We start from the raw sequence: 15,120 nt of genomic DNA, 5'->3' as shown, positions 1-15,120 counted from the left end.
CATAACCTGCACATCCCTGGGACACCGTGGGCAATTTACCATGGCCAATCTGCCCTAACCTACACATCCCAGGGACCCTGTGGACAATTTACCATGGCCAATCCACCCTAACTTATACATCCCTGAGACAGTATATGCAATTTACCATGGCCAATCCACCCTAACCTACACATCCCTGGGACACTATGGGCAATTTACCATGGCCAATCCACCCTAACCGACACATCCCTGTGACACTATGAACAATTTACCATGACCAATCTACCACAAACAGCACATTTTTAGATTTTATTTTAGGGAAATCTGCATAGAAGCTATTAACATTTTGAAACACCCTCCCCCCAACCCCAAGAGTGGCAACATTGGTAAGTTCAAAGGGAATGGAGTTCAAATGTACAGGTGATTTTGCTAAAACTATGCGAGACACTGGTCGGACCACAGCTGGAATACTGTGAACAGTATTGATCCCGTTTTTATAATAGATATGCTAGCAGTGGAGGCAATCTAGAGAAGGTACACTTTGCTGATACTAACATTTATAAAATCATGAGGGGCATGGATGTGGCGATTAGCCAAGGTCTTTTTCCCAAGGTTGGGGAATCCAAACTAGAGGGTGTAGATTTAAACTGAGAGGGGAAAGGTTTAAATGGGACGTGAGGGGCAACTTTTACATGCAGAAAGTGGTGCCAGACTAAGCTTCCAGAAAAGGTGGTAGAGGCATTCAATTATAACATTTAAAAGGCATCTGGGTGGGTACATGAAATAGGGAAAGGGATATGGGCCAATTGCTAGCAAATGGGACTCGATTAATTTAGTACATCTGTTCAACATAGACAACATAGAAGGATACAGCGCAGTACAGGCCCTTCGGCCCTCGATGTTGCGCCGACCGAATCCTACCTAACCTATACTAGCCCAATAACTTCCAAATGCCTATCCAATGCCCGCTTAAATGACCATAAAGAAGGAGAGTTCACCACTGATACGGGCAGGGCATTCCATGAACTCACAACCCGCTGTGTGAAGAATCTACCCCTAACATCTGTCCTATACCTACCACCCCTTAATTTAAAGCTATGTCCCCTAGTAACACCTGACTCCATTAGCGGTAAAAGGTTCTTAGTATCTACCTTATCTAAACCCCTAATCATCTTATACACTTCTATCAGATCTCCCCTAAACCTTCTCTTCTCCAATGAGAACAGCCCCAAGTGCCTCAGCCTTTCCTCATAAGATTTTCCTACCATTCCAGGCAACATCCTGGTAAACCTCCTCTGCACTCGTTCTAAAGCTTCCACATCCTTCCTATAGTATGGCGACCAAAACTGCACACAACATGGACAAGTTAGACTGAAGGGTCTGTTTCCCTGCAGTATAGCTCTGTACCTGTATGAGTCTGAGGTTAAGAAATCCAACCAAAAGGCAAGTCAGGAAAGCACATTTTCAGATTGCTTCCTAAGGTTAGCAGAAACTCAGTAAGGGAAACAACACATCTGTTGGTCTCCTGGCTCATGAGAGCACATGGTATTCATAACTATATCTTTGAAACTTTATAAGACAGGCCAGACTTTCTCTTGTGTTTCACCCCATTGCATCTGTAACATTCCATTTGCCTTTCAAGCTCAGTCATACGCTTAACTGCAACCGTGCAGATTCACGATGGAAGCTGACAATCTCATTCGTCACTTAATTAGTTTGGGGCATTGAACAAATGTATCATACATCTCTAGTGAGACCCTGGCACTCAAAATGCCACACACTAATTGTCTGGTTTGGCATCCAATTTACAGCCTTGAACTCTCTGGCCCAATCCTCTGGAATCGCTTCCAGTAAATAACCCCTGAACTTTAAATGTTATGTTTCTAAATAACCCATTACATTTCCCCTCTTCGACAATGCCACTTTACCGAGCATTTCTCTGTAATGACAGCCATGAACTTTTTGTAACCTTTTAACTTTCTGCTGATTTTTATTCTGATATCCAATAATTAGTCATGTGGATCACCCATTTTACAGAAACATTATCCACACTAAGCACCAGATCAACACAAAGTGAATACTTCACTACTAAGTGATGATACCAATTTTTCCCTTTATATTCCTTTATCCTGCTTGCTGAACAACACAAAAGCTCTGAAGAATCTGTCTGTCATACAACTTTAAAATGTAGAATAATACTTGGTTTGCTAAAATTACTGGGTAAAAACAATGACTGCAGATGCTGGAAACCAGATTTTGGATTAGTGGTGCTGGAAAAGCACAGCAGTTCCGGCAGCATCCGAGGAGCAGCAAAATCAACATTTCAGGCAAAAGCCCTTCATCAGGAATAAAGGCAGAGAGCCTGAAGTCTGGAGAGATAACTAGAGGAGTTGGGGCTGGGGAGAGAGTAGCATGGAGTACAATAGGTGAGTGGGGGAGGGGATGAAAGTGATAGGTCAGGGAGGAGGGTGGAGTGGATAGGTAGAAAATAAGATAGGCAGGTCGGACAAGTCATGGGGACAGTGCTGAGCTGGAAGTTTGGAACTAGGGTGAGGTGGGGGAAGGGGAAATGAGGAAACTGTTGAAGTCCACATTGATGCCCTGGGGTTGAAGTGTTCCAAGGCGGAAGATGAGGCATTCTTCCTCCAGGCGTCTGGTGGTGAGGGAGCGGCAGTGAAGGAGGCCCAGGACCTCCATGTCCTTGGCAGAATGGGAGGGGGAGTTGAAATGTTGGGCCACGGGGCGGTGTGGTTGATTGGTGCGTGTGTCCTGGAGGTGTTCCCTAAAGCGCTCTGCTAGGAGGCGTCCAGTCTCCCCAATGTAGAGGAGACTGCATCGGGAGCAACGGATGAAATAAATGATATTAGTTGATGTACAGGTAAAACTTTGATGGATGTGGAAGGCTCCTTTAGGGCCTTGGATGGAGGTGAGGGAGGAGGTGTGGGTGCAGGATTTGTAGTTCCTGTGGTGGCAGGGGAAGGTGCCAGAATGGGAGGTTGGGTTGTAGGGGGGTGTGGACCTGACCAGGTAGTCACGGAGGGAACGGTCTTTGCGGGAGGCAGAAAGGGATGGGGAGGGAAATATATCCCTGGTGGTGGGGACTTTTTGAGGTGGCAGAAATGTCGGCGGATGATTTGGACGCCTGGAGGAAGAACGCCTCATCTTCCGCCTCGGAACACTTCAACCCCAGGGTATCAATGTGGACTTCAACAGTTTCCTCATTTCCCCTTCCCCCACCTCACCCTAGTTCCAAACTTCCAGCTCAGCACCGACCCCATGACTTGTCTGGACTTATCCGACCTGCCTAGCTCCTTTACCACCTATCCACTCCACCCTCTCCTCCCTGACCTATCGCCTTCATCCCCTCCCCCACTCACCCATTGTACTCTATGCTACTTTCTCCCCACCCCACCCTCCTCTAGCTTATCTCTCCACGCTTCAGGCTCTCTGCCTTTATTCCTGATGAAGGGCTTTTGCTGCTCCTTGGATGCTGCCTGAACTGCTGTGCTCTTCCAGCACCACTAATCCAAAATAAAATTACTATGTGCACAGTCAAGCTTTTTGATCACTAACCTTAAAACAGCCAGTCTTGAAGTTGCTATGTCATTGTTTGTTAGCTCAAATGTAGGCCAGTTTCCTTTAATACAACTATGTGCTTGAACATTGTTTCTTCATTATGGCACTAATGTTTCTTTTCAATTTTGTTTCCACTTCCATGCTGCTTTTGGAAATATATGTCTGAAAAATGACAAACGTTTCTTTGAAACTACCATTTCCAAACCAGCAATTAGTTTAAAATTAACCAATGAATTTGCTTGTACAATTTTCTTCGATGTCTTCTTATTTTGTTTCCATGCAGGTTCTATTACATGCACCTAAAATTACATTCATAGCACATCAAATAAGTAAAAATGACTTAACACTGCAAAGGTTACGCATTCAACTGTGAGAATGTTTTACAAAAATGTCCTTGTCAGGCTTTCTGAAATTTAAGGACTTAGTTCCACTCTGTCAATGTTGTAATTTTTTCATCTGTGTTGCATCTCTATTGATAAGCTTCTGCATGTGCAGCAACACAAAGAGGTAGAAATTCTAGTTTTTAAGCCCCTTCTTGAACCACTGCAGTCCATGTGTTGTAGGGAGACCTTTTGTGCTTTATTAAAGTTAGGTTAGATTCCCTACAGTATGGAAACAGGTCCTTTGACCCAACAAGTCCACACTGACCCTCCAAAGAGTAACCTACCCAGACCCATTCCCCTATATTTGTCCCTAACTAATGCACCGGACACTACGGACAACTTAGGATGGCCAATTCACCTGAATTAGGTGAAAGTGAGGACTGCAGACATCAGAGTGGGGAGACTGGACGCCTTCTCGCAGACCGCTTTAGGGAACATCTCCAGGACACCCGCACCAATCAATCCCACCACCCGTGGCCCAATATTTCAACTCCCCCACCCACTCTGCCGAGGACATGCAGGTCCTGGGCTTCCTTCATCACCACTCCCTCACTACCTGACACATGGAGGAAGAACGCCTCATCTTCTGCCTCGGAACCCTCCAACCCCACAGCATCAATGTGGACTTCACCAGTTTCCTCATTTCCCCTCCCCCCACCTTACCTCAGTTCCAACCTTCCAGCTCAGCACCATCCTCATGACCTGTCCTACCTGCTAATCCTCTTTCCCACCCATCCGCTCCACCCTATCACCTTTATCCCCACCTCCATTCACCTATTGCACTCCAGGCTACCTTCTCCCCAGCCCCACCTCCCTCCCATTTAGCTCTTCACACTGGACGCTCTCAGCCTCATTCCTGATGAAGGGCTCCTGCCCGAAACGTCGATTTACCTACTCCTGAGATGCTGCCTGACCTGCTATGCTTTTCCAGCACGATTTTAATCTTGAATTCACCTGAATTGCACATCTTTGGATTGTGGGAGACAACCGGAGCACCGGGAGGAAACCCATGCAGACACAGGGAGAACATGCAAACTCCACACAGACTGGAATCGAACCCAAGTCCCTGGTGCTGTGAAGCAGCATTGCTAACCACTGAGCCACCATGCTGCCCCATGCTGTTAACTTGCTGTTAAGTTGGTGAACACGGCTTGGAGGGTAACTTGCAGGTGATAGTGTTTCCACACATTTGCTGACCTTACAATTCGAGATGGTGGAGTTTGCAGGTTTGGAATGAGCTATTGAGAGTGTTGCTGGCGAATGCACAATCACCAGCCATGTTACTATGGCAATCAGGGCACATCTCAGGCAAACTCTGGCCACTGGCATGAGAGAACTGTCAGTGTTATTGAAATTCTAATGCCTCAATGAGCACAGCTTAAAACCTCTGCAGTCAATATGAGCTCAATTCTGGACCTCCGAAAAAGGGAATTGGTATTAGAATCTGTAATCTCACTAAAATCGTACCTCACTGGGTCTGAAAGTAAAAATTGCATCTTTGTCATGCCTTTTGTGAATGATTTTTTAAAAATTAATTCAGAGTTTTTGAATTAAATCTGAAAGCATTGCCAGGTTATAAAACAAATAACAATATCCTTTCCTCTTGTGTAAGTTTTATTTTTTATTTTAACATGTTTCAATATTTTGTAATAAAAAGTAACATTTATAAACATGTATTGATTAACGTGTACATTATCAGTTACACATGCAGATCATTTCTGTGTTGTTTTTCAGAATAGTTTTCTAAATGAACTTCTAAATCTCCTCAACAAGAATTCTTGATCTTGAGTAATTTTGTGGTGGTAGCATATTTTCTATATCCTTCATCATAAGTTATTTGGGACACCAGTCACCACTTCACTCAAGGAACTAAATTCCCGCAGACATTTCCAATTATTCTATTAATGTTAAGTGTCTTTTTTTCTCACATATTATTGATAAGGACAGATAAATCACAGACTGACAAAACATGTTACATTCATTAACCTTCTGTGGATTTAGGAAATATTAAATATTAGCTAGGTAGATGTAATATGTCAATTAAGAAATATTGGAATTCTGTACTCAATTTGGAGGTTTTAATATTGTAAAATCTGAAATTAAGGCCCAATCTTATTTACACAACTGTACAAGTACATTCTCTCAAACCTGAATTTGGATTGAAGTGGATTTTGGAACCGTCTGGGATTTTCCGAAAAAAATTAGAACATTTAATCTGGTGAATAGGGAATACAGCAGAAAACTAACTGTTACAATTGCGAAGCACTTTAGGTTAATGTTCATGTTGTCACTGATATTAAGTCAGCTCACAAACAATGGATTTAATAGCTCTTCCATGCGCCCCCTAGTTCATTAGCATACCAGTTTAAAATGAGAAAGGAGCAATTAAAGAATGTCCAGTTTTCAGACAATGGCAAAGTGAAGATTGCAGATCTGGAGATCAGAGTCGAGATTAGAGTGATGCTAGAAAAACACAGCAGGTCAAGCAGCGAGGTCAGGAGCCATTCCTGATGAAGGGTTCCTGCCTGAAACATCAATTTTCCTGCTCCTCGGATGCTGCCTGACCTGCTGTGCTTTTCCAGCACCACTCTAATCTTGACACAGTTTTCAGACATTACCAGCTTTCGCAGTGGCCAGATTTGAGAAAGTGTACCTGTGCCGTGTCAGTCTGGGACCTTACTTTGGCACAAACCTGAAATGAGTCCTTAAAAAAAATCTTATATCTGCATCTGCATACTGCCTAAACTTACTTCTCCTTCTGCCATGTTTCTGTCACACCTTTTTTTTCAGCTTTTCCCCAATACAAATTCCTATGACAACATCTATAAAGGAGACTGCCTAAATAACCTTGATATACTATTCTGTCATTTTACAGCACCTCATCAGTTTATGTCTTGTAGCTGATCATCTGCACTGCATCAAAACTGTAGTATTCCAACCAACCCGATTTCTCTGTTTCTAATTTGTCATCTTTCTGCCAGCTAATGATTAACAAAAGCGATCACAGAACTATGTCGGAAAAATAAGGACAGCTTAAAATGGGTACTAGTATAACTGTGCAACCTGGTCCAATTATCCTCCTTTCAATCACCCTGCTTCAGCAGAAGACAACATTTGGTCTTGACTCCTCATGTGTATTGCAATTCATTGATCATTGACAGCTTTGTATCTCATGAAACAATGGTTTGCATCACGATGTAAGCTTTGTGTTAAGCATTATCTGATGTGGCTCAAAAGCCGCACTTAGGAATAGCAGTCTCTGCTGCATTTGTTGCAGAGGATTGGAAGGAGCTGCGAAGGTACAGGAGTGACTGGTCTCTGAACAGAAGGTCTGAACAGTTGAGTTCCCTTACATTATTTATTATCCAAGAAAAGAGCAATTTCACAAATGTGGTGCCATATGCTGTCAATTGGTTCTATATCATTTAAGGCTTATGTTACTAGCCAAGTTGTTAAACAGTTAAATTTCTTCTCAAGACAGTCTTCTCCATGGTGATGTCAGTTCTACTGATGGTCAGTCCACAGACATTCTTATTTCTTCAACATGTAGCCTCCAATAGTGTTCATATAGCAGAGGCTTATATACAATAATATCAGGAGACATTTGAATTTTTCTGCTTCTAACACTTTATATTTCTCGTTTTTAAGTAGAGGTTATAAACTACTGGTGAAAGCAGCTGATTTCGGAAGTAGGAAAGCCATGGAGCGAATAGCCTTTGCCTTATTATTTGGTGACCAACTGCCCCAGAACGTCACGGCAGCTAAAGATCTCTTTGAAGCCCTGGCAGAAAATGGCTCTCATAAGGCCCAAACTGTGAGCTCCTTCAAAATGGAATTAGCATGGAAAAAAATGATAAAACATAGTTGCTCATTTGTGCTGACCTGCTAAACAGAACTACTATTTGAAGGGTGTACCATTTCTTAAGATCTGGGGAATGGTTTTGTCAAATGTTGCTCATGAAAATTATTTTGAATTGGAAAGCAGATGTTGCTGCATTAAAAAGATCTAGTTTAAAACACAAGGTTAAGAATATTCCCAACAGTATAAGGTTGCAATTTAATATTATCCAGCCCATGTGTAACTTTTTCAGTATTTAACTTGGGCTTGTGTTATGTTCCCACCTCATTTGAAAAATTATTCATCCCACAAGCATCAATATGTGTACAGTATTCCTAGCCAAGAAAAACGATGGTTGAGAAGTGATGTCCTGAAACCGACTACCAGATGGTATTCAAGAAGAGTAAGCAAATGTTGAATTGCCTTTGAAATTTATTTTATCCTTTCTCCCAAAGAGGGAAAGGTTCACCTTTGTTTAACAAAAACAATGTGTGTTTATTTAATGCGTTAACTTAGTAAAATGTCCCAAGATACTTTATGAAACAAAATGTTTCATTATGAAACAAAATGTAGAATTAACCACTTAAGGAGATAATGGGGCACATGGCCGGATTAAAGACTTTGTTTTAAGCAACATCTTAAAGGAGAAGAGAGAGGTGGAGAGCCACATGGAGGGAATTCCTGAGGCTGGGCCCCAAGCAGCTGAAGGCACAGCCACCAAATGATGGAACAACTAAAATCAGCGATATTCAAGAAGTCAGAATTAGAGAAGTGCAGATTTTGTTTTCCAAAAACATACCCCATTATATTTGTGAGGTTTGATATGTGACCATCCAAGTTGACAATGCATAAGCTGCAAGCCAAATAACTTTCTTCCCATACTGTACATTAATCAGTACATTCACAATTACACTTAACATTTATCATCCCGATGGGCTTTTCATAGCTTGGGTGCACTTTGCCTGAAAGACTTTTTCTCAATGGACCTTTGTGACAGTTGTCCCACTCTAAGTGTAGACACTCATTGTGTGGAGGTCCTAACCCCAAGCCCATGTTGTGCAGCACCACACTGTAATGTGGCAGATTGTTCAAAACATACATTTTTCTCAGAAAATGATATAATACTGTGGGGAATTATTTCAATGTTTTAATGTTTCTAATTAACATTTGAGATGTGTCATATCTACTTCTTATTATCTATTATGAAAAACATTATTTTCAAAGGGTTAAACACATAATTTAGCAACACATTGGAAATCAAACTGTTTGTGAATGCTTAAGTTGAAATAGTGTACCGAAATTCTGTAAATAATTTTAAACAAGTGTTTTCTTTTTGGGCTTTTGTTAGGCATTAGGATTCATGCATGCCACTGGTATTGGTGTGGGATTTAACCAACCTAAGGTAAGAAGATGTAGCTGGTGTATTTTTATGAATAATTAGATCAGAGAAAATACTAAATCTGCTGATGGGGGTCATTGACAGTGACATGATGTTGCAAGACATCATTCAATGTATTAAGAGCAAATATTGAGCATGACAGATGAATTGAGAATATTTCACTTCATTCAGATATTGCTCCTAATAATCATCAAGATCCAACATTCCAGCCATATCAGCCTTTGTTGGGTCCCTCTACTTTCTATTTCTAGTGGGAGGTTAGAAGCAACAATATCTGCTTTGGTAGGAAAAGCCACGAGTAACATGTATGATTTACATTTAAAAAAAAGGTTATCGATCAAAGGTTGAGATTATTGGAAGAGGCATCCTCACAGCCAATGATTCTATAACAAGTAAATTTGGCCTCAGGGTCATTGCATGTATACTTGACAGGAGTTCGCTGGAGACTTGTGGATTGGGAGGGGGTGGGGTGTGTGGCATTGGAACAGGGGTAGGGGGGTGGTGTTGGGGCAGTAGGTGGTAAAGGGGAGGGCTGAGGATAGAGATGTGGCAATTCAAGCACAGCTGGGGAGAAGGGGAGGGGACTGGTGCGGAATGGCGGGGCTATTGGGACCAAGTCGAGGGTCTGGAACGACGTACATGTGTGTTTCTGAGAGAGCACAAAGGTGCAGTTGCCCCCATAGTTTCAGTGCCAGCAAACTCTGCCATTAACATACAGCTCAGGACTCAGTACTGGGAGCAAGAAAAGAAACATTTCCATCACTTCTTTACAGGATATTTCAAAGTGCTTCACAGAGAATTAAGTATACTTGAAGTGTATTCAGTGTTTTAATATAGGAGATGGAACAGGCAAGTTTGCACATGACAACTTCTACAAACAGTAATATGTAAATGACCAGATAATCTAGTTTGGATATTGATTGATATGGTTGGTTGATAAATATTGGCCAGGACCTTAGGAAGAACTCCCTGAGCTTATGAGTTGATCTTTTAGAGAGGGCAGATTGGGCCTGTTTAAAATCTGAAAAACAGTCTTGGGGAACCAGAATGTCTTGAGAGCAAAGGAAGCTTCTAGTAATTGAATGGTATCTAAATAGAAGAGAAATGGTGTCAACTCAGAAAGGATAAAAAGAAAATTTGGGGGGGTATTTAAATTGGGACACTATGGGATAAAGACAAGTTGTCACAGATGATAGAAAGTTAGATGCAGATTATAGCATGTGGAGACATACCAGGGCCTTGTTAGTGGTTCTGGTGCCCCTTTAGATTCTTTTGATGTTTTGTGTTGCTGAAGTATTCCTGCTGCCACTGTTGGATCCCATCTTTGAGAAGGGAACTCTGAGGTAATTTTTGATGCTGAGATAATGGCCCCGAACCAAAGTTGTTTAGAATGTTGACAGAATCAAAGGGATGGTTAGAAATTCTGTCCCACCAGAACACAGCCGCTCCAAGCGGAATCCAACGTCTCTTTCATTGTTTTCATTCCCTTCTAGTGTCTCTGGCTCTGTTGTCCCAAAATACCTCAACAGCTCTTTAGCTGTCTGACACCTGTGCTTTTCCTCAGCTACAGACACTGGCTATTATTGTCTATACTCCATACCCAAATGTGGCCATTCTAGATCTGGATCAGTACTCGAAACCTGGGTGCTTGATCTGAAATCTAATCTTTGTCCTTGTCATTTCCAAATCCATTTTCTTCCGCTCTTTATGCTCTCCAACACTTGTTTTTTCCCATCTCCACTTTAGTCTACATTAATCTGCTTGGCCATTCCAACTTTCCCTTCAGTACCTCTGGCTCATATTCCCCCTTCTCCTAACTCTGGTATTTATCCCTCGTGCTCAACACCCAGCACAACTCACTGCCTTCAGATTTGTGTCCCCTTATTACTGATTATCTCCTGAGACTTTCTGATCTCCAGACTTCCTCCATGATCCTATTCTTCCTCCTCTTTCTCTCACATCCACCAGCTCCTTCCACTGCACATTCTATGATTCCAGTGTTTGCAATGCACTTTACAAATACAAGCATGTTTCAGTTTAACCCACACCTGAGTGGTCACATGAACTAGCCATCCACAAAATCCTCCCTGGCCAAGGATTTCAATTCCAAAATATTCAATATTCTCAACTATATCTCTATTTTCATCCTTTTCCAAACCACAATGCCTCACAGCGCCAGAGATCCGGGTTCAATTCCCGCCTCAGGCGACTGACTGTGTGGAGTTTGCACGTTCTCCCCGTGTCTGCGTAGGTTTCCTCCGGGTGCTCCGGTTTCCTCCCACAGTCCAAAGATGTGCAGGTCAGGTGAATTGGCCATGCTAAATTGCCCGTAGTGTTAGGTAAGGGGCAAATGTAGGGGTCTGGGTGGGTTGCGCTTTGGCGGGTCGGTGTGGACTTGTTGGGCCGAAGGACCTGTTTGCACACTGTAAGTAATCTAATCTAAAAACCCACTGAGTGAAGAAATTTTTCTTCATCTCAGTTCGAAATAGCTGTCTCCATAACCTATTCATTACGAATCTCACTATGTCATATTAAGTGCAATGGCATTACTTTGCTGGAATTGATGCTAGATTTTATAAACATATGTACTGAGCAGAAATCTTGCTATAAATATTTTTCAGGCTCTGGTGTATTATACATTTGCTGCATTGGGTGGAAACTTGGTGGCACATATGATTTTGGTAGGTGCTAAATTTGTACAATTTAAATAATGTTTGGTTGCATTGAATCATAATAGCCAATAATTTTGAAACCACTAAATGCAATTACTTCTCTTTCAACAGGGCTACAGGTACCTTAATGGCATTAATCTACCTCAGCATTGTGAAGCAGCTCTCATTCATTACAGAACTGCAGCGAAATATGGTAATCATCTTTGAACTTCCACAGGAAAATTGTTAAATAAAAATCATAAGAGCCACTGATGCTGTACATCAGATAGAGAAACAAAAATGACTGGAAAAGCTCAGCAGGTCTGGCAGTATCTGCACTCAGCTTTTCCAGCAACTTTTGTTTTTGTTTTACGAAAAATGTTGGCTGTTCTTAAAGAGGCGGAAGCTATCCAAACGTTACTGCATTGAACTAACTTTCAGAACGTACATGACTCAGTAATGTGGGAATTTGCTTTTTGGTGTTCCTAAACTTTTGCAACTAGAATGAATTCATTGTGACGACATGTTAACCTGAACCGATTGGTAACAGATAGGGATGTAATCCACTCATGTCTCTAAATCAAAGAGAGATGAAGAAATAAAATGGGAGTGTTCAGAGTCTCATAATTGCAGATTAGGGATTGGTTACCTCCAAGAGCCAGTTTATGAATGAATGAATAAACAATTATAACAGTATGAAACATTACAATTCTGATGCAGTTACAGCAAAAAAAAAGCTGGTTTCTGTATATGTAGTTTGCAGACGCATAACACACTAACTACCGTGAAGAGTCACAACATTGTACACAGAACACAGAGTCCTTAAAAGTCAACTCTCTTAATTGCAAAGTACATATATGAAGAAAATTAATTCACAAGGAATGACAAACCTAGCCCAGAATATAATTGGAGAAAATTACATAGAATAGGAGAGTCAAAACAAAGGAGGCACATGAAAATAAAGGACAACAATTTTAAATTCAAAGCATGTTCCTACTGGGAGCCCGTGTAGGCCTGCAAACACAAGTACAATGGGTGAACAGGACATTTTTATAAATTAGGATATGAGCAACAGGATGATCAAAGCCATATTTGTTTGTTGTTTTCATTAATGCTTTGAAACATCAGGGGAGGAGCTGAACATTAATTCAAATGCTCCCTTAACTTTAGTCCTAACTCTCACTACTAATTATTCCTTGACATGGACAATCTTCCTAAGCTTGTGTTATTGCCAATACAAACTAAATTTTGCATGATTCAAATTGTCACTTTTAAATGTTAATACAAGGACTGCAAATGCTTTAGCTCTCTGATACCTTTTAATAAATCTACTTTGTTTACAAAGAGGATGAGAGCTCATACAATATACTATTATGCCTTCAATAATGTGATACACTAGATGATGCAAAAGTTATTTCTTTTTTTACTCACTAACAGTGGCAGATAATGTTGCTCTCTTTGGTGAAATTCCAACTGAAAAGGTTCGACTGACAGAAAGAGCTGAAAATCTGAGCTCCAATGGTGAAATAATGGATTTAGATTTGTATCAGTACTATCAGTTTATAGCAGAGAAAGGAGATCTCCAGTCACAGGTACCAAACTGCACCACCTTACTTTTGTTAATTTTCTTTTAACAAAAACATCCAATAGCTTATTATCAAGCAGATGTCACCAAACATTTTGAATTGTTAATTTTAAATCTTGCAGATTTTTATTTTTACTCAAATTTGTATGTGTACCTGTCTGTAAAGACGTTGGAAAAGCTGGCTTGTTGAAGTTCATTTTCCATTTGCTCCAATCCCTTCAATAATTTCATTGAATGAACACAGCACAAAAGAAGACCATTGGGGCCAGTGTATACATGCCAACTCTCTGCAATAGCAACTCAGCTAGCTCACTCCTCTTAAAAGAAACTCTAGATATTAATACTAACTACCCCACTTAGTTCAAATTTAAGCAACATGAATGATGCGTAAATTAAAACTCCATAAAAGATCTTTGAACTTTGTGGTAAATTGTAGTTTTTAGTTGTTTGGCCAAAATATAAATTTACTTCAATAAGAGTAGCTGCATATTTTGAGCAGTTTATATTGTGGCAGGTTTCTTTCAATTGCAAAATATATCAATCTTTCATATTGTCTTTTTTAAAAAAAACAAGTACTGCATCGGTTAGATTACTTACCGTTTGTTACTTTTTTGAGAAAAGAAAGAGTTTGCCTTTTTGGCATTCTGAAATTGATTCACAATGCATTCCCTCCCAGGTTGGTCTTGGTCAGCTTCACCTCACTGGAGGCAGAGGAATAGAACAAGACTTCGAGGTAGGTGCATCAGAGGATGGACTTTTTTAAATCTATGCATAGCTGGGAAGCAATCCAAAAATAAAGCAAGTGTGTGTAAGAATTCTGTAATTAATGAATTTTTTAAAAAGCTAGGTTCTGGATTGGCATAAACTGCAAAATAGTGCTAAAATAATGTCCACAATTTCTCATTGGAGCATTTATGGCATAGAAACAAGCCATTCAGCTTAACTGGCCCATGCTGTTGTTTATAGAAACATAGAAAGTAGTTGCAGGAGTAGGCCATTCAGCCCTTTGAGCCTGTACCACCATTCAATATGATCATGTATGCTCATGCAATTGTGGTATCCACTCCCGCTCTCTCTCCCCATGCTCCTTGATCTCTTTAGCCACAAGGGTCACATCCAGCTCCCTCTTGAATAAATCTAATGGACTGGCCCCAATAGCTTCCCATGGGAGAGATTTCCACAGGGTCATAATTCACTGAGAGAAGAAATTCCTCCTCAAGTCCTGAATGGCTTACTCTTTATTCTTAGACTGCAATTCCTCGTTCTGGACTTCCGTAACATAGGGAACATTCTTCCTGCATCATTCCTGTCCAGTCCCATCAAGATTTCATATGTTTCAATGAGACCCCTCCCTTCACTTGAGCCTTTTTCCACCCTCTTCATCTGACTATATCACCAATGCTTCCATTCCTTTCTCCCGAATTCGCTTTCCTCTTAAATGCTACATACCTCAGAGCTAGTCCCTGTGGAAGTTCCACGCTTTAACCACTCTGGGTAAATAGGTTTCTCCTAAATTCCCCTGAGTCCATGATGTAAACTCTTCGATGGAATCTTTACAATATCAAAGAGCTACACAGGATAATGATCAGATTGAATTTGACACTAAGCCCACATAAGAAGACATTAATGCAGGTAATCACAGTTTGGTCTTATGTTTTAAAACCAGACATTTTGCAGTACATCTTAAAAGAGTAAAAAGCAGTGGAAGG

General features: G+C 41.0%; 1 protein-coding gene across 1 annotated transcript in view; it reads left to right on the top strand.

Moving 5' to 3' along the window:
- The window catches only part of LOC132819597 (protein sel-1 homolog 1-like), a 40,599-nt gene that overhangs the window by 3,427 nt on the left and 22,052 nt on the right, over nt 1-15,120 (top strand). Inside the window, exons 3-8 of the mRNA XM_060831169.1 lie at nt 7,590-7,752; nt 9,125-9,178; nt 11,797-11,856; nt 11,959-12,040; nt 13,264-13,418; nt 14,088-14,144. Coding sequence (XP_060687152.1) covers nt 7,590-7,752; nt 9,125-9,178; nt 11,797-11,856; nt 11,959-12,040; nt 13,264-13,418; nt 14,088-14,144 — 571 coding nt within the window. The remainder of the gene's footprint in view (nt 1-7,589; nt 7,753-9,124; nt 9,179-11,796; nt 11,857-11,958; nt 12,041-13,263; nt 13,419-14,087; nt 14,145-15,120) is intronic.

This window comes from Hemiscyllium ocellatum, chromosome 10, assembly GCF_020745735.1.
Source record: "Hemiscyllium ocellatum isolate sHemOce1 chromosome 10, sHemOce1.pat.X.cur, whole genome shotgun sequence".
NCBI classification, from domain to species: domain Eukaryota; kingdom Metazoa; phylum Chordata; class Chondrichthyes; order Orectolobiformes; family Hemiscylliidae; genus Hemiscyllium; species Hemiscyllium ocellatum.
The sequence above is the reverse complement of the archived record's forward strand: the minus strand, read 5'-3'. Positions and strand labels throughout refer to the sequence as shown.